Below are 21,048 nucleotides of genomic sequence, written 5' to 3' on the forward strand. Positions count from 1 at the left end.
TCTCCCTCCTTCTGATATTCCCTTGAGGACTCTGTCATTTGGAGGGAGCCTTTAGCTGCATAGCCTCCTATGGACTTTTATTTAAGCGTAACATGCTTCCAGGGAAGGTAATGGTTCCACTTCAGTCGCTAATCCCGTCTGTTACCACACCTGCTCCCATAGACCTTGAGCTGTGTTGCAAGACATGCAGTCCAAGCTTAGTCCTTGTTAGAGGATTTTTTGTTTACGGAGTCAATGTGTCACGGGGAAGACGTTCAACAACCAACAGAAGTGACTTGTTGTGACGCAGTGCGGCAACCTCAGCAACCCGATAAGGAGTTGTCTGTACGACCCAGACAGTCTAGACAGATTCGGGTTGTCACTGTACTTCCTCGCTTGCCCATGATTGACAGTTCACAGACTGTGCAGCAGTACCATGATCTTGTGTCCGGCTCCGTCAGACGACTGGCTTTTAAGAGCTCCCACAAGTCGTCGCTGTCTGGAGATTTTCAAATGGACTATGGATCTGACCAAGGAACTGGGCCTCCTGGTCAATTTTGAGGAGTCTCAGCTCGTTCCATCCCAGACCATTGTCTCCTTGGGTATGGATCTTCAGAGTCGAGCTTTTCGGACTTTTCCGTCGGCCCCAAGGATCTTCCAAGCCCTAGAATGCATCCAGAGCATGCTGAGAAGGAACCGATGCTCAGTCAGGTAGTGGATGAGTCTAACAGGGACACTTTCATTGCTGGCCCTGTTCATCGTGTTAGGGAGACTCCACCTCCCCCCCCTTCAGTATCATCTAGCTGCTCACTGGATAAAGGACATGACGCTAGAGACGGTCTCAGTTCCTGTTTCCGAAGAGAGGAGGTCTTCTCTCGCGTGGTGTAAGAACAGCTTTCTTCTCAAGGAAGTCTACCTTTGGCTGTTCAGAAACATGACCGCCGTCTCCTCTCGGACGCATCAGACACGGGCTGGGGTGCGACTTTGGACGGACAAGAATGCTCGGGAACATGGAATCAGGAGCAAAGGACACTTCACATCAATTGCAAGGAGTTGTTGGCGGTTATTCTGGCCTTGATAAACTTCAAGTCCCTCCAGCTTAACAAAGTGGTGGAGGTGGACTCTAACAACACCACAGCCCTGGCTTACATCTTCAAGCAGGGAGGGACTCTTTCGTGGAAGTTGTTCTAGATCGCAAGGGACCTACTCATCTGGTCTAAAGATCGAAAGCTAACTGGTACGAGGTTCATTCAGGGCGGTATGAATGTCATGGCAGATCACCTCAGACGGAAGGGTCAGGTCATCCCCACAGAGTGGACCCTTCTCAAGAATGTTTGCAACAGACTTTGGGCCCTGTGGGGTCAGCCAACCATAGATCTGTTCACTACCTCGATAACCTAGAGACTCCTGTTGTATTGTTCTCCGATTCCAGACCCAGCAGCAGTTCACGTGGATGCTTTTCTGCTGGATTGGTTCCATCTCGACCTGTATGCATTCCCGCCGTTCAAGATTGTCAACAGGGTACTTCAGAAGTTCTCCTCTCACAAAGGGACACGGCTGACGTTGGTTGGCTCCGCTCTGGTCCGCGAGAGAATGGTTCTTAGAGGTACTGCAATGGCTGGTCGACATTCCCAGGACTCTTCCTCTAGGAGTGAACCTTCTAAGTCTACCTCATGTAAAGAAGGTACACCCAATCCTCCACGCTCTTCGTCTGACTGCCTTCAGACTTTCGAAAGACTCTCAAGAGCTAGGGGCTTTTCGAAGGAGGCAGCCAGAGCGATTGCCAAAGCAAGGAGAACATCCACTCTCAGAATCTATCAGTCTCAAGGGGAAGTCTTCCGTAGCTGGTACAAGACCAATGCAGTTTCCTCAACCAGTACCACTGTAACCCAGATTGCTGACTTCCTGTTATATCTAAGGAAAGTAAGATCCCTTTCAGCTCCTACGATCAAGGGTTACAGAAGTATGTTGGCAGCGGTTTTCCGCCACAGAGGCTTGGATCTTTCCACCAACAAAGATCTACAGGACCTCCCTAGGTCTTTTGAGACCTCAAAGGAACGTCGGTTGTCCACTCCAGGCTGGAATCTAGACGTGGTCCTAAGGTTCCTTATGTCATCAAGATTTGAACCTCTCCAATCAGCCTCTTTTTAGGACCTCACATTAAAAACTCTTTTCCTCGTGTACTTGACAACAGCTAAAAGAGTAAGTGAGATCCACGCCTTCAGCAGGATCATTGTTTTCACATCTGAAACGGCTACATGTTCCTTGCAGCTCGGTTTTTGCTAAACGAGCTTCCTTCACGTCCTTGGCCTAAGTCGTTCGAGATCCCAAGCCTGTCCAACTTGGTGGGGAATGATCTGAAGAGAGTACTTTGCCCAGTTAGAGCTCTTAGGTACTATCTAAAAAGGTCTTAACCTTTACAAGGACAATCAGAAGCCTTATAGTGTGCTATCAAGAAACCTTCTTTTCCAAGTTCTAAGAACTCAGTTTCTTACTATTCAGGCTTCTGATTAGAGTAACACATTCTCATCTGAAGGAAGAAGACCTTGCTTTGCTGAAGGTAAGGACACATGAAGTGGGAGCTGTGGCTACTTCAGTGGCCTTCAAACAGAACCATTCTCTGCAGAGTGTTATGGATGCAACCTATTGGAGAAGCAAGTCAGTGTTCGCATCATTCTATCTCAAAGATGTCCAGTCTCTTTACGAGTACTGCTACACCCTGGGACCATTCGTGGCAACGAATGCAGTAGTAGGCGAGGGCTCAGCCACTACATTCCCATAATCCCATAACCTTTTAACCTTTCTCTTGAATACTTTTTATGGGTTGTACGGTCGGCTAAGAAGCCTTCCACATCCTTGTTGATTTGGCGGGTGGTCAATTCTTTCTTGAGAAGCGCCGAGGTTAAAGGTTGTGATGAGGTCCTTTAGTATGGGTTGCAGCCCTGTATACTTTAGCACCTTTGAGTTGATTCAGCCTCCCAAGAGGAACGCTGCGCTCAGTAAGGAAGACGATCTTATTAAAGGCAGAGTAACGGTTCAAGTCGACTTCCTTACCAGGTACTTATTATTTCATTGTTATTGTGGATAACTGATTATATGAAATACGGGATACTTAGCTATCCTTTAGTCTTGTACACTGGTTTTTCACCCACCCCCCTGGGTGTGAATCAGCTACATGATTATCGGGTAAGTTTAATATTGAAAAATGTTATTTTTATTAGTAAAATAAATTTTTGAATATACTTACCCGATAATCATGATTTAATCGACCCTCCCTTCCTCCCCATAGAGAACCAGTGGACCGAGGAATAATTGAGGAGGTGTCAACAAGAAGTACTTGAGTACCTGGCCACAGGTGGCGCTGGTAAGTACACCCCCTTCTAGTATTGTGATAGCTGGCGTATCCCTCCATAGAATTCTGTCGGGCAACGGAGTTGACAGCTACATGATTATCGGGTAAGTATATTCAAAATTTTATTTTACTAATAAAAATAACATTATACATGACCTTACTTTTTAGAATGAATAAACTTCAATTGTTCAGTACAGTAATTAGTTTTCGTAACTTATTCATTTACCAAAATGAAAGAAAAATATATCGCATACATTTTGATATGCGTAATAGCATTGTGTGTACGTACTGTGCCTTTTAATTTAATTAAATTTAAAAATGTACTGATTGATATAGAATTAATTGTAAATAAATAATTATGACATTAAAAGGAATACAATATGTTATGAATTGTTATTTACAGTATTTACTTAAATGAAAGAAGAATATATTGTTAATATGTTTGATATGTGTAGAAGCATTGAGCTTTCATACATACAATACAATTTTGCTCATTGTTATTTTTTATTTATTATAAATGTTCTTATTGATATGAAATTAATTGCAGATAAATAATCATGACATTAAAATGAAAAAGTACAATATGCTACAATCTGTTATTTATTTACCGAAATGAAAGAATTTTATATCGCTAATGTTTTGATATGCATAGTGCGAACGCACATACACACACTACAGTACTGTTCATTGTGTTTTTTAAATTAGAAATGTACTTATTGATCACTGTACTGTAAATGTGTACACATTAAAGTTTGGCTTTGACTTTGTGGATATTAACTAAATGACACTTGAGAGTCTGCTATATCCTATTATTAGACATATTGTGAAATGAAATGGTAAGGAAAATGGAGGGAAGCAAGGGTTAGAGCAGCATCAGAAACTAGAAATAAATTATTTGTACATATATATATATATATATATATATATATATATATATATATATATATATATATATATATATATATATATATATATATATATATATACAGTATATATATATATATATATATATATATATATATATATATATATATATATATATATATATGTATATATATATATATATATATATATATATATATATATATATATATATATACATATATATATATATATATATATATATATATATATATATATATATATATATATATATATATATATATATATATATATTTATATATATATATATATATATATATATATATATATATATATATATATATACACACATTTATATAGATAGATAGATAGATAGATCTACATACATCATCATCATCACCATCACATGTCAGAACAAAGGCCTCAGACATGTCCCTCCACTTGGGTCTGTTTATGGTCTTTCTGTGCCAGTCCACACCCGCAATCTTCCTTAGTTTATCAATACATTGTCTGCTCTTCCTTCCTTTCCTTCTTTTACAATCTCTTAGGACCCATTCTGTTATTTGTAATGTCCATTTAATGGGAGCAATCCAACAGCCGTAGGAAAAAGAAGGCCTAGCGGTATCATTCCTCTTCAACAGCTTCTACCTTGAAGAAGGGGAAGAAGCTGAAGTCTTCTTTTTCCAGCCATGAACTTCACTTGTCCAATCCTTTGTTATTAGGGTTCCAGAAATCCCGGTAACGAAAGATGCAACTAAGCTTTTGTGAATTAATTAATTGAATTAGTGTTTTCTGCCCTCCCTAATGAGGCCAAGAATGCTTCAGTAGATCATGATACTCTAGTATCTGCCTTTGTCCCAATGGAGGGTAATGTATCAGTGGAATTGCCTTTCATATCATCAGAGTTTGAAAATCCTACTCGTTTTCATCTTCTCCAACAAGTGTGTTAACCTTATACGAGTGTCTGTTTATTGCGGGTTTGGGAGACCAGGGAGATTTCTCTTCCATTGTTGCAGAAGTTCCCTCTTTGCTTGTTGCATGTATCCCTCCAACGTACACCTAAGCGTACTCCTCGTCAGTCTACGGCTGTATGCTATGTCTCCTTGTACGCCACCCTTATCCTTGTTGGGAGCTTATCACTCCCCTTCAATGTCTGATTTTTTGTCAGCCTTTCCTGCTACCCCATGGGGTCCTACAGGTCCAGCTTGCCCTCAGAGGGAAATAGTGAAATATTATTCTTCCAGGAAATCTCATTGTCCTGGAACTAATTCTAGATTATTAGTGCATCAGCCAACCTACAAACAATCCTTGTGTCTGCTTTCCCACAAAGCATCTGAGACACACCTGTCAGTGCATCCACAACATGAACACGCCATGTGCCCTGCTGAACGTACGCCATCAAATTCCACAGTGTACCTACTACTTGCGCACCATCTGAACCTGTCTCTGCCATTATGCGTCCTCCTACTTAATAGGATTCCACTATTACGCGTCCTCCTGTTGGTATGCATCCTTTATGAGCAGAACGCACCGCTGTTATTATGCATGTTCTGACTTTTCGGCCAGTTCCTTATTGTTCCGTGATCTCTCATGGTTCCAGGACTTGCCCTCTCACCAAGTAGTCTCTTTGGACGATGGTAACCATTCATCAGTGGCTTATCAGTCAAAATCTTCAGACAACAATAATCTGCAGTAAAGTATAAGAGGTAAGACCTTCAACTCATCCTAGCAATAGGAAGTGGAGTGCAGAACCGTATCCTTTGTTTCCAAAAATTATTCCTTATGCTTCTCAGCATCGTGCTTCACCAGCACATAAGCATCCAAGACCTAGGTCTTCAGAAGTTGTGTTATTCCCTAAACATCAACCGGATCCCCGAATCGAAGGCTCGGAAAGATCTGAATATCTTAGAAAAGATTGCAGGTCATACAAACTTATTTTGCCTCATACTTCAGCTGATAAAGAGGTAAAGCCTCCTCTTCCTCCACCATCTGATTATGAACCTATTTTACCTGAACATGATGCATCCAATTATAAGTCTACTCATTCTCAGTCACTCTTTTCAGCTTAACCCTTTTACCCCGAATGGATGTACTGGTACGTTTTACAAAATCATCCCTTTACCCTCATGGACGTACCGGTACGTCCTTGCAAAATTCTGCTATTTACATTTTTTTTGCATATTTTTTATAACTATGAGAAACTTCAGGCATTTTCCAAAAGAATGAGACCAACCTGACCTCTTTATGACGAAAATTAACGCCGTTAGAGCAATTTAAAAATATAGATATTGCAAAATGTGCATGAAAAAAAAATGCTGGGGGGTTAAGAGTTGGAGAGCTCCAAATAGCCTGGGGGTAAAAGGGTTAATATACACGAGATTTACCAGGAGCATAAAGATATCCTTGAAAAGTGTAAGAATCTCAGTACAGTTCTCAAGCAGAAACTAACTCCTTCAGTGTCTAGGTCTAGAACCATGTCTCCATGCTCGTCATCACTTATTACTATAGACGATTCTACAGATCAGTCTGCTGAGGCAGACTCGGGTAATTGATGTCACAACCCTGAAAGTCCCATTATCCTTTTTCATGAAGAAAATGAGTCTTAACCCTTTTACTCCCAGGCTATCTGGAACTTTCCAACCCTTAACCCCCAGGAGTTATTTTTTTTTCAAGCACATTTTGCAGTATATATATATTTTTTTAATTGCTCTAACAGCCTTAATTTTCATCATAGAGAGGTCAGGTTGATCTCATTCTCTTGGAAAATGCCTGAAGTTTCTCAAAAAATTATCAAAAATATGCAAAAAAAAAATGTATATAGTAGTTTTTTGCAAGGACATACCGGTACGTCCATGGGGGTCAAGGGATGAGTTTTGTGAAACGTACCAGTACGTCCTTTGGGGGTAAAAGGGTTAATCGCCATATCAATAGACTTGGTGGAGCCCCTCTTGCTCCACTTGTTAGGAGATGCTGTCTTATTGATGGCTTCTTTTTAGACACCCAAAGTGACCGGCACAAATTTAAAATTCCTCTCTGTAATCAAGCTAGAAATACTCTTGAGATAAATAAATAAACAAATTCCAGAAATGGAAATTTTCCTTAGATCAGGCAAGTCTTTAAGATTGCTTCCTCCTTCTGTCTCCCGTCAACAGAAGTTTCACATTCCTAGGGGAGTGTATCAAAATCCCCTACCTATTGATCCGGATGTAGCTGCCCTAACACCAGGGACTTCTAGTGGTCGTTTTAATCAACAGACAGCTGCCCTTTCAGCCTCCGATTCCCTTGGGAGTATCCTCAATATATTTATTGAGAAGAGTACTCCCCCACCACCCACCATCCTTATCCCTACCACAGAATTGGATGAAGATAACATTGATGACCCTCAACCCATCACTAGTGGACTGTAAATGTCTTATTTTTTAATCTTATGTATATTTCAGTAAAACTTTCTTGAATATCCTTTTTTTCTAATTTGAAGTTATATAGTGTTTATTTACAGTAAATTATTTTTTCTTTATAAATTTCTTAGTAATTTTTATCTGATGCTACAGAAGTTTTGTATCTTTGGAAGTACTACCCAACATTTATTATTCACTTAGTATGCTGAAGAAGCTTTTAACATTAGATACAGTTGTTTCCTCTGTATATAGTTGGTATCCTATTCCGTAGATATACTACCAATTGATGCCGCATGACCCTAGCCCTAATGCATCATGACAACTGCCATCTTGGGGAGGTATATTCGTCAAGGTCGCTCTGGACAGATTCAGTTGTTCACAGTTTGAGAGTTTATTGTCAGCATGGTGCAGGTTTGTGCTGCCTTAGGATGCAAAAGCAAACGCACCGTGGAGTCAAGACAACAAGGAGTAACTTTTCATTTGTAAGTTTTCATTTGTTCTGACACGAATACAAACCCTTTCGCTCTTTACAGTGGATGTCATTTTGGCAAATGCTGTAAACTAGCCAAAAGACTGAAGGGGGCAAGCCAGCCTCAACTTGGTGCCGGTCCCAAGCCCGGGTAAATGGGGAGCGTTGGCGGCAGGAAAGGCATCCGGCCATGAAAAATTAGCCAAAACCAATATAGCCAGTGGAAATTGTGAGATTAGAATTAATGCTAGGTCATATATATGATGAAGTGTGGGACAGAGGTAGATGGAGAATGCTGGCCAGAAACATCGACCCCACATAATGTGGGAAAAGATGCAGACAACGAAGAAGAAGAACTATCCTCCGCTAGTTAGCAGAGGGTAGACCAACCACCCCGCTCACACACAAAACAGTGAAATGCCTCCGCTTTTTATTTTAGCTCAGGAGTAAGTAGACATTCCGTCTTTCTCTCCCATCTCATATAAACTGGGCTTTGACATGCTATTGTTTCTGCTCGTTTTTACTTTGTTGAGAGGCAAGTGAGTAAAACAATGATCGACTGATCCTTGGACAACCCGTAGATGTGTACATCGTTGCTCCCCTTACCGAAGCAATGTCGGCCTCCACCAAGGGAGTCTCATATTGCCATTTAAGTCAACTCCTTCTTTGGGGCTTTTAGGTCTCCCCATTATGGAATGACTTGTTGAGGCTCTGTGAACAGGGACACTGGGAGCGCACACCTGCCTCCCCAGAATAAGACTATGGTCTCCCCCTTAGAGATTCCAAAGATCGTAGGTCTAAGGAACCACCAGTGTTGCTACCAGCAATAGTCTCGGCTCCTCCTTCTCTCGTTTATGCTACTTCCTTAGCTAGACAAGAGTACCCTTCAGGGTATCCTGTCAAAGAATCCCTTCGGGGTAAACCCAGAAACTGGTTGCGGCCAGGTTTCAACCATTGTTTTCAGTGCCTACCCTCAGCCTGAGTCTTTTCAGCAGGTTGAGGGTATGCCAAGTTTGCTTCCTCCTCCGTCAGTTGATAATCGCCAGTCAAGCCATCGAGTTTGACGCCCTTCTGATTGGTTGCCTCCCAGGGGATACCGCAAGCGAGTACAAGATCCCTCCATGCCACCATCAAGCTTTTTAGAACAAGACGAAGAAGTTGTTCAACTGCTGTTTACAGCTCCCACCCCTCGTCGTCCTGTCCCAGCAAAACATTTCCGTTCTGCTAGGGCTACTTTTTCGGGAGTAGCACCTAAGGTTCTTACTTCTGGTAAAGTAAAACTTACTGTTTTGCAGTCACGTTAATGTGAATGAGGTCAGTCACTGTCTAGTTCATCTCGTTATAAGCGGACAGACACAAATTCTTGCCTCGCTGAGGAGAACGCCCAGCATCCTGCTACTAGCGAGGATGGGTGGGCGAACTCCTCTGCTCGGCAAAAGTTTTAACTCATCTGCAATATCCTCTCTAGTCCAGAGTAGCAAGTTTGCTACATTGAGCCCTTCCTTCAGCTGATGAACACCAATCACGTCCACGAGTACAACACCCCTCTCCAGAGTGGTCTCGTGATGCTTGCCGCCCATTGTGCCCCCAAGATCCAGTGGGTTTTGTTAGCTTTTTCCTTCTAAGTATTTGCTACAGATGTTGATGCCTGATGACCACTTGCGGTCGCTGCCTCTCCCATCTATGAGTCTTGTAGGCGATAATCCTTCTGGGCTAATGCCTACTTGAATTATGTCCATTATGTGTCTGTTGAGCACAACAAAGATTATGGAAGGAGAGCATAAGGCAGAGAAGTCAAGCTTGCTGTTGCTTCAAATACACTTGCCATCTACAAGTATTAATTCAGTTTTTCTACAGTAATCGTCTCGCAATGATCTACAGCATGCCTTGCTATTGCTCACCTCACCAGCATTCGCCTCACCAACGTTTGGCAACACTTGCCAGCGTTTCCCTTGTTATTTCTCACCTCGCCAGTGTTCGCCTTGTCAACAATCACTTCACAAAATAAGTTTACAAGACCTTACTTACCAACTGTATCTGGGAACTGCTAGTCAGTGCTGTTAACACTCGTTTCACCAAAAGAGTTTTAACTTACCAACCTCCTTTTGGGAACCTGACTAATGTTTGTGTTCTATGCATGCTGAGGCAACTAATCCTACCATGCAAGACTATTCATTTTTATAAGAGAAAGCCTACCCGACGCTAAGGAAAGGTGCGCGGGGAACTCCCCTCTCAGCCGAGGTCTGTGCAACTACAAGTGTTCGCTAACTTCTGTTACTACGATTTGTATTCATGTCAGAACAAATGAAAAATTTATAAATGATTTGTATTTTACCTAATTATACAAACCTTAAGCTCTTTACACATACCTGTCCGGCCATCACCTAACCCCCAAGAAAGTCCTGTGTGCAATTAAAAAGTGAAGGCATTTCTTCGATAAGTGTGTAAATGGGGTGGTTGGTCTAACCCCGCTACCCTACTTCGCTAACTAGCAGTGGGTACTTATGCCTCGCTAAAAAGTCTTTCGGTTAGTTTTCAGCATTCGCCAAAGTAATATCCACTGTAAAGAGCTCAAGGCTTGTATGGTTAGGAAAAATAGAAATTATTCCCAAACCTGTCATTTCTAGCACGTTTATTCAGTGACAGCGGAAATCAAGCCGAATCATAACCGTATGGCAATCACCCCCCACTTAGCTACTTAAAGTACAGTACTATATAGGCCTACAATCTGTGATACAGGCTATATAAATGTGTACATATTAAAGTTCATCATCATTATCATCATCAGCCATTACTAGTCTACTGCAGTACAAAAACCTCAGACATGCCCTTCCGCTTGCATCTGTTTATGGTCTTTCTTTGTCAGTCCACACTCGCGAACTTTCTTATTTCGTCAGTCCATCGTCTTCTCTTCCTTCCCCTGCTTCTTTTGCAAACTCTAGTTACCCATTCTGTTATTCTTAATGTCCATCTATTATCTGTCCTTCTTATTATATATGTCCAATCCATGTTCATTTCTTTTTCTTATATGTTGTTAGAATATCCTCTACTTTAGTTTTACTCTCGTATCCTTTTTGCTTATTTTGTCTCTTAGTGTTATTACCATCATTATTCTTTCCATAGCTCTTTGAGTTATAACTATCTTATGTTCTAAGGCTTTAGTAAGGTTCCAAGTTTCTGAAGCGTAAGTTAACACTGGTAGGACCATCTGATTAAATATTTTTTTTTTTTGTTCCGACACTATATACAGACCCTTACGTTCTTTACAGTGGAGATATATTTTGGCGATTGCTGAAACTAGGTGTTAAGCATTTTGCAAGGTGTAACTACCCTCCACTAGTTAACAGAGGGTGGCAGTTGGTGTAGACCTGCCACCCTGCTCACACCTGCACTAGTAACAGACCGTTACTTTTCATTTCAGCTAAATAAAAACGTCTTACTCACCTATTAAAAACCTCTGAAACCAATGTGATTAAAAAGAGCAACTATTTCTGTTGGTGGTGGGGTAAGGTGTGAGTATCCACATGACAGAGAAAATTTCTATTGAGAAAGGAGTTAGGTGGGGAGACCTCATCTCTCAGAAATTATTCACAGCATGCCTAGAAGTTTTTAAGAATTTCGATTGGGAAAATTTTGGAATTAATAACAGTGAGGAATACCTTAGCAACTTAGGATTTGCAGGTTACATAGTTCTATGTAGTGAATCATGGGAGGAATAGAATATTTGAATAGAGAAAACAAATGTAAGACTGAAAATGAATATGAGTAAAAATAAGATAATGTTCTGGGAAAATGCAGAGAGACAACGAGTAAGAGTTATGGACTAGCCTCTAGAGATTGCTAATGAATAGAATGTAAGTACTTGGGGCAGACAGTAAGTGTTTCCCCAGGACACAAAACCAAAATTAAAAGAAAGAAAAGCTTGGGATGGAGAGTATTTGGTTAACAAAATGGGATTATGAAAAGTAAAATGACACTTTCTCTAAAAAGAAAAGTATTTAATGAGATGGTCCTACCAGTATTAACTTTTACATCAGAAACTTGAAGCCTTACTAAAGCCTTAGAACATAAGCTAGGGAAAGAATAATGATGGGAATAACACTAAGAGACGTAAAGCAACAAGGATACGAGAGCAAACTAAAAGTAGAGGATATTTCTAACAACATATAAGAAAAAGAAATGGACATGTACATGACATATAATGAGAATGTCAGACATTACATGGACATTAAGAATAACAGAATGGGCCCATAGAGATTGTAAAGGAAGCAGGGGAAGGAAGAGAAGACGATGGATTGACAAACTAATAAAGTTTGCAAGTTGGGACTAGCACAGAAAGACAATGACCAGATGCAAGTGAGAAGACATGATGACAGGCTTTTGTTCTGTTTCTGCAGTGGGCTAGTGATGGCCGATGATATAGATATATATATATATATATATATATATATATATATATATATATATATATATATATATATATATATATATATATATATATATATATATATATATACTGTGTATATATATATATATATATATATATATATATATATATATATATATATATATATATATATATATATATATATATATATATATATGTATGTGTATGTATATATACATACATTTTATATATATATATATATATATATATATATATATATATATATATATATATATATATATATATATATATATGTATGTATGTATGTTTGTTTGTATGTATCTTTGCCCCCCTGTTAGCTTTGCCTCTGCATTTGATTGGCATAGTTTGGCATAATTGAATAGACAGCCAACATTCCTAGGATACATTGTATCTGCTATTGTGTAATATTCAGAGCATTTCCTCGTAAGAGAATCCTAAAGACCTATTATACTCGTTCATATTTTTTTAAAACATTTACTTTAAGCTTTGAATTTTTGGTCATTTAGTTATTGATTTGCTGACCTATGGGCCTTGGGGTTGCAAAAGTAATTGGTTCGTAACATCACTTGAGACGGCTTGTAAATCTGTGACGTCGCCTTTCGTTGTCACAGTGAACATGTACCAATCATGTTTAGATATGGATTTAGTCTGTTCCAACAATTACAATTTTATGTCACTCTCAGACATAGACGTCTTACGTAGCTCACACATGTTGCATAAAACAGAAATAATTGTATGTGATATATTTTTTTTACCTTTCTTCATCAGTTTTTTACTGTGAAAAAATGCAGCTTTTTTTTTTTTCTTATAATGTGCGATCATAAGTATGATTTATGATATACTATATACCATAATTCTTCTACTGTTAGGGTTCCCCAAAAGTTAGAATTGAGGAGGTCATGGGAGACGGCCATAAAGAGAGAAGGGTTTCAGGCGTCAAAGCACACCGTCCTCTGTAGTAAACACTTCAGAGCCGAAGATTTTGACCGTACAGGACAGACCATACGGTTGAGAGATAATGTGGTGCCTTCCATTTTCAGTTTCCCAGAACATCTGGTAAAGGTGAGTATTGATTGCACAATTATTGTTTACATTATGCAAAAGACTCTTTGTTCTGGCACTATATACAAACCAGGAGCTCCTTACAATGGAGATATACTGTACTGTATTTCGGCAATAGCTGAAAGTAGCCGTTTAGCTTTTTGCGAAGTGTAACCATACTCTGCTTGTCAGCGGCATGCTCACACCAGTGATCTCTAAAAAGACTTCATCGAGTAACCTATTGTTCTCATGGGTGTAGTGTTGTAGCGAAACATCAGGTAGTCGGCGTCATCTTGGATGTACCCAAACAAACACATTATAGTTACTCAGTTATGGCAAAGCGGGGAAGCCAGTGTTGTGCTTTTGGGCTAGCAAGCGTAGAAAATATGGAAATGAAACGAAAAACGTTCGAAGCGATAGTGAAGGAAGTGCAGACGAAGAACCATTGATACAACGTATATTTCCAATGAATTTCCAAGAACTTTCCATGGGTAGGTTCTAGGCCTATTTCCAATGACAAGCAATTCTTCATCCTTTTCTTTTCTTTGATTCAGTCTTAAGAATGTCAAAAGTTTTACAGTATATTAACATGCACACAAAAGTTTTATTCTGTTTAGTTTTCTTATACCTGTACTGTATAGGAATTATAGATACTGAGAGATACTCTTGTGCATCTGCCATGATTATTAATTGTTTTGGCGCCACAGATGGATAATGGGTACGTAAATCAAGACATCTTATTGTCAAAAGTTCATTATTAAATTGATATTTCACACAGATTTCCATTAGATCCTGAGAAGAAAAAGCCGTGGGTAATTAAGATCTGTCGTGAAGATTGGTCTCCTACATCACACAATAAAATATGTTCTGATCATTTTAAAGAAGTTCATATTGACAGAACAGGACAAATTGTCAGACTTAAAGCTGATGCAGTACCATCAAGATTTAAAAAGTTTTCAAAGCATCTTCAACAGGTATGTAACTATAATCATGAACAAGCATTAATTTCTTGTGCTGCTTTTACTAGTTTTCCTGTGTTAAGTCATATATTTATATAGGAAATTGAAAAATATGTGTTTGAAAACAGTTTTCATTAAATCTGCAATTACATGTTTATTTCAATTTCTTCCTCTACTTAGGATTCTTTTGGGTATTGCAATCTTTCATCATCATCACCTCCTACGGCTATTGACGCAAAGGCCCTTGGTTAGATTTCGCCAGTCGTCTCTATCTTGAGTTTTTAATTCAATACGTCTCCATTTTTCATCTCCTACTTCGCACTTCATAGTCCTCAGCCATGTAGGTCTGGGACTTCCAACTTTTCTAATGCCTTGTGGAGCCCTGCTGAACGTTTGGTGAACTAATCTCTCTTGCAATCTTTAGTATAAAGGAAATAGAGATGTTTACCCAAGAACATATTGAGATATAAGTTAAAGTTGGGGATAGTGTAAATATAGCAAATTTTCATATGATTTTAGGACACAGGAAGAGGAAAATCCTTCCCAGCAGTACTGTATATACTGTACATAAAGATATATATAAGTTTTGTCCGGGCATATTTTCCTTTCTTTGCTTAGGTTGACATAAAGTTTTTTTCAGTTTTAATCTGTTTGTTGATTTGTATGTATAATGATGAAAAGAGTTTATGAAATGAACTCAAATGACTGTCATAGCAACATACTATGTATTTTTGATTTAGTAATTTTGAATCGGTGCCAAGTATTAAATGTAACAGTTGTAAGGAAATCTGATCTTAGCACGTAGGATGTAATTTTCAAGTTGTTAGGTGTAAATTTAGCAAATATTAAATTACAAGCATTTTATAGTGAGAAGTACTGAGGATTTGTTGATGTTGGAAATGGTGTAGAAGATGATCGTTACCAAAAGCAGAAGATGCTCCAGTCTTAATGGCAGCGTGCATCAATGGGTCTTAGAAGTTTCCCCTTGCTTACTTTTTAGTGAATGGATTGAGTGGTGAAGAGCGTGCTAACATCGTGAAAAGTTGCATAGAACGACTAACTGAGACTGGAGTTAAGGGGGCATTTTTAACTTGTGATAAGCCTTCTTACCTCTTCTAGATGCTGAATGAGCTTGGTACCTGCTTGCAACCAGAAAATTTACAGACATACTTCCCACATCCCCTGAAAACTGAGAAAAAAAGGGCATGTTTTGTTAGATGCATGCCACTTGGTAAAGTTAATTAGAAAACGGTTTGCTCAAAATCTATTTTTGGGTGAAAGAGCCATGTCGTCCTGATAGAAGTTCCTTCATTAGTAGCTTCCTAAGTTATATGTGACTACAGTGATATATCCCAGAATTTACCGAAGGTACCCAGAATTCTAACTCCTGGAGCGAGTATCCCTTAAATTTCTCCAAGGGATATCGCGTAAGGACGTATCTTGACACATCTCATAGCTATTTACACCCCGAATAGCCTTTCACTTTGAGAGGGAAAGTGGCAAGAAAAATAGGAGAGTCGTTAAAGAGGTAAAACAACTCGACTCTCCTAACGTACTGTAAATAGTTCGGCCAATCGCCACCGTATGGCGCCACCAAACCATTCTTTCGTTTGTAGCTTTGCTGACCATTATTTTCCCTGTGTGCCACTTGGTAAAGTTAATTAGAATACGCTTGCCCAAGATGTAACGATAGTTGATAAGGATGGTGGCAAGGTTTTTTGACAGTACATTGTTCAAAAGCTGCAAGGTGAAGAGGGACTTTGACTTGGTAACAAGCTGAAGTTTTCACGTATCAAATGTTAGCAAGAAATGAAGGTGAATCTTGCAGCACAAACTTTGAGTTCAAGTGTGGCAGATGCAATTGAGTACTGTGCCTATCATCTTCAACTTCAACAGTTTGAAGGATGCAAAGCAACTGTAAAGTTCATAAGAACATTTGACAGACCGTTTGATATAAGTACAGTACTCAATTCACAAAATCCATTCGCCAAAAGATATAAATCAACACTTAGAGTGGGGAATAAGAGCTCTTGGGACCCATTCTTGGATCAAAGTTTTGAATATGTCAGGGGTCTTAAAGACGCATGGAGAGCACATGCATGCAACAGAATGGTATACAGCTTTTGTTGGTTTTCTTGTTTGCATCAAGTGTTCAAGGTCTTTTATGTGCTCTGGTTGAAAAAGAAGATGCACCATTGAAGTATCTGTTAGCATATAAGTCGAGTCAAGATTACCTTGAGCTTTTCTTTGGTAAAATTAGATATGCAGGTGATTGCAACGATAATCCAACATTTCAGCAGTTTACTGCTACATACAAATACCTTCTGATGAGAAGCAGCATCAGTGGACATAATGGAAATTGTTCCAGGCAAGATACGACCAGCATCTTGGAAGGTATTGATAACACATTGACTATTGAAGGTCAGAATAGAAGCATCATAAATGCTGCATTTTTTATCTGTCTGTAGGTAGGAGGTGTACAAACATCTTGTAGAAACAAAACCATTTACAGTGATACCTCGGTAGTCGAACGACTCTATACTCGAACAATTCGGAGTTCGACCAAAATTTTCGAGAAATTTTTGCTGCGGTGCTCGACCAAAAATTCGGTACTCGACCAGCCGAACACGTGACGACCGCATGGGCTTTGTGATGATCGCGCCATCTCGGCCACTCTCGCTTGTTCGGGAAGCATCAGTTCTCTCGAGAGCGTCACTCAGACAACGCGCGATCAGCATTCGTTGTGATTTAGTGATTTTCAGTGCTTTTAATTGCTTTTTTAGCTTTCATAATGAGTCCCAAGAAAGTAATGAGTGTTAAGGGGAAGGAGAAGAGGAAAACAGTGCGAACAACGATCGAGTTGAAGAAGGAAATTATAGCGAAATATGAGAATGGTGTACGAGTGTCCGATTTAGCGGTAGAATACGGAATGGCGAAGTCGACCATTTCTACGTTTTTAAAGCATAAAGAAATGATTAAGAAGGCGAATGTTGCAACGGGAGTTACGGCGGTAACTAAGCAGGAATCTTCAGAAGAGGATGAGGTAAGGGAGGATGTTCCAAGTTCTCTCATCAATGAAATTTGTTCCAAGTGGGCAGATGTGCAGGCTTTTGCTGAAAAATACCACCCAGAAATTGCAGTAGCAAACCGGGCAGTGCATATGTTTAATGATAGTGTCATGTATCATTTTCGAAGAATACTGCAGAGGAGGAAGAAACAATTAACAATAGACCAGTTTTTCACAAAAGAAAAGAAAGCTGCTACATCAAAGCCTGTTTCTCCTCCAAAGAAGAGACAAAGAAGAGAAGAAACCCCTGAAATAGATCTGCCCACCCTTTCATTGGAGAGAGAAACAACTCCTGAAGGAGAACTACCCCGCCACATCATGGAAGGGGACTCTCCTTCCAAGCAGTAACCTCCCCCTTCCATCCTCTCCACATCCATCCCTGTATGCCATCGAACCGCTGCTCAAAGGTATGTTCACTACAGTACAGAAAATGGTTTAAAATTGTTTTATTTTAGTACAGTAAATGGTTTAAAATTGTTTTATAGGATTTTCTGACCAATTTCATACACATTTAGATAATTATTGTTGTTTAGGTACACGTTTTATTAATATTTTGGGCCTGTTCGAGTGCTTGGGAACGGAATAGAATATATACCATTATTTCTTATGGGGAAAAAAAATTCGGTACTCGAACAAATCGGAGGTCGAACACGGATCTCGAACGGATTATGGTCGAGTACCGAGGTATCACTGTATTTGAAGCACAGAAAGTTTTTCAATCGCTGCAGTCCCAGGCCTTGTGAATTTCTCTATAAATTTCATCAAAGCAGAAAACTTCAGCAGACTAATTGATTAACAAGCTGATTTTGATCGTACTTATGTGTGGGTTGTTGAGGCCACGACTACTCGGCCTGAACCTCAAGATAATCTTGTCCGTGTTGTTTAAACTGTACTGTATAAAGAAGTCAAAACCAAGGGTGACCTGGTTTAAACTCAATTGGTTACTGCATTTCTTTCAAAAAGTCGTAATAAATTTACAACATAGAGCATACGAAAATATTGATGACAATAATACGCCCTTCTATTGATTGCGATGTGGATACAGCTAATATGGCTGCCAAAATTTCAACCTCGCTGCACTTAAGAAACGAAGCTCGATCCAGTCTTTTTTAAAGATCAGTGGCACCACCATCACCATCACTTGCCACAATTGCAAAGTGACGTTCAGTTACTAGTGCAGGTGTGAGCAGGGCGGCTGGTCTACCCCCAGTCCCCCCTCCCCTAACTAGCAGAGGGTAGTTACACCTCGCAAAAATTTTAACAGCTAGTTTCAGCTTTCATCGAAATATATCTCCAGTCTAAAGAGCTCCAGGTTTGTATCACATACATACATACATATACCAAGGCACTTCCCCCAATTTTATTCCTAAATTTGTCATGTTAACCCTTTTACCCTCAGGCTATTTGGAAATTTCCAACCCTTAACCACCAGGGGGTTATTTTTTTCCCAGCACATTTTGCAGTATATATTTTTTAAATTGCTCTAACAGCCTTAATTTTTGTCATAGAGAGGTCAGGTTGGTCTCATTCTCTTGAAAAATTATCAAAAATATGAAAAAAAACAATTTTATAGCATTTTTTTTCAAGGACGTACCGGTACGCCCATGGGGGTAAAGGTATGGCTTTTGTGAAACGTACCAGTACGTCCTTTGGGGGTAAAAGGGTTAAATGTTCCAAAATATGAGATGTTTTAGTTTAGCCTGTGTACTGTATCTTGATATAAATTCTTATAACATTGAAAATTGTTTTCTTACAGAAGTCCAGAAAACCAAGAAAAGTAGCAACTTCCAAACAGGCTGCTGTTGCTGCTGCCCTTGATCCCTTAGGATGTGCGGAAGCCGGCTCTCATGCACCAGCCTCTGAGTCAGTTTCTCACCTGCATTATCATCATTTTGTTGAGTATTTTCATGGGTACAAATTAAGCCTGCCTGATATGTATTTTTGTGTGTAATGCAGCCCGCCAATGTCAGTTAGTTCTAATAATCTTTGTTCCAATACAAATACAAACCTTTGTTCTTTATTATGGATATACGTTTCAACGCAAGCTGACTTTAGCTATGAAATCTTTCACACGAGGTGTCGATAACCCTACGCTAATTAGCTAGGAGTAGTGGGGAATATACTGTAACAAACTCCTCTCACGCACTCACCCACTGAGATCCCTCACTTTTGTTTTGTCTACCGTCGAGTGCAGACATATTGTCTTTCTCTTTTGAATTCATTCCTATCGAACTGGCCGTAAAACTACAGGCTGCCTTCCAGGATGCCTTTCAAAGACCTGGGGACAACCTAGATGTCTATGCATTTCCCTTGTTCTGCCTATTGGGGAGACTCCCCAACAAGGTGAGGTCATCCACAATCTATTAAAGACTAATAGCACCCCTGTGACAGCAAGCAGAATGGTATCCTACCTTCTACCTCTGCTGACAGAGGTTCCAAGGGAGCTTCCTCTCCTCCATGATCTCCTTCAGCAACCACACTCAGAGGTCTTTCACAAGACAGTCGTATTCATACAACTTCATCTCTGGAAGTTATCCAGCATCTCTTGCAGAGAGATTTTTTGCACACAGTGGCAGAACGGATGTCTGGGTACCTCAGAAGGTCTTCTATCGTCGTCTACCAGGCAATGTAGACCATTGTTTGTTGTTGGTATCTTTCCACTCAGAGCCATGATGCAGTTCACCTAATCGCGGAGTTTTTTTTTTTTTTATAGCTCCAGGAGGAAAAACTGCTCAGTCTCGGTGGTAAAGGCTACCTACCACTCAGCTGTGAGCCTTGTGGTTAGACTGAATGGAGTTGAAATTTCTTCCTTGATGGAATTGCGTAAGCCCATACGGAGTTTTGAGCTTACCTTCCCTTAGCCAGAAGTGAGACCGCCTTCTTGGAACGTAGTGAAAGTACTACGTTCCCTGAAACGAGCTCCTTATGAACTGTGGATTCAAGCATCAGATCATGATTTGACTATCAAGATGGTCACACTTGCATCTGCAAAGAGGGTTAGTGAGTTGTATGGTCTTTCCTACAACATCGCCGATTCAAAGGGATGGGGAAACGTAACACTTAGCCTCATCCCCAGCTAACTAGCGCAGGGTTGTCGATACCTCTCAGAAAAGTTTTTACTGTATGACTAACTCCAGTTCGTGATGAAACACTTATCCATAGTAAACTCAGATTTGTATAGTTGGAAAAATAAAAATTACTTTCAAATGTCATTTTTTAAATGTTTGTGAATGGAAAAAGAGGACATTGTACAATATAATTATTGTTGTCATATTATTTTTGGTTTTTGTATTGTAGTGTTTTGTATATTTTTAACATTTATGGATAACCTCCTCAAAATGTATTGCTCAACTTTTTGAGAGAACTATAGTTCTCATAATTTTCAGCTGAGGTTATGTAGATATTTGTAGTGTATTTCTTGAGGCACATGTTTGTTCTTTATTTAGTTTTGCCTACATGTGACATTGTCAGA

The 21,048-nt window shown here is 39.6% G+C and overlaps 1 protein-coding gene across 11 annotated transcripts in view; it reads left to right on the top strand.

The window, feature by feature from the left end:
• LOC137642382 (uncharacterized) overlaps positions 1 to 21,048 on the top strand; it is a 60,738-nt gene that overhangs the window by 13,941 nt on the left and 25,749 nt on the right. For 3 of the 11 annotated variants that reach the window (XM_068374885.1, XM_068374886.1, XM_068374887.1), the window contains 2 exons: positions 7,883 to 8,093; positions 19,333 to 19,439. In XM_068374885.1, coding sequence (XP_068230986.1) covers positions 7,905 to 8,093; positions 19,333 to 19,439 — 296 coding nt within the window. In that variant the 5' untranslated portion in view covers positions 7,883 to 7,904. Of the gene's footprint in view, positions 1 to 7,882; positions 8,094 to 13,378; positions 13,572 to 14,332; positions 14,525 to 19,332; positions 19,440 to 21,048 lie in introns of those variants that run through there. The other 8 variants (XM_068374880.1, XM_068374883.1, XM_068374884.1 and 5 more) reach the window with 5 other exon arrangements.

Source organism: Palaemon carinicauda, chromosome 6, assembly GCF_036898095.1.
Source record: "Palaemon carinicauda isolate YSFRI2023 chromosome 6, ASM3689809v2, whole genome shotgun sequence".
Taxonomy (NCBI): domain Eukaryota; kingdom Metazoa; phylum Arthropoda; class Malacostraca; order Decapoda; family Palaemonidae; genus Palaemon; species Palaemon carinicauda.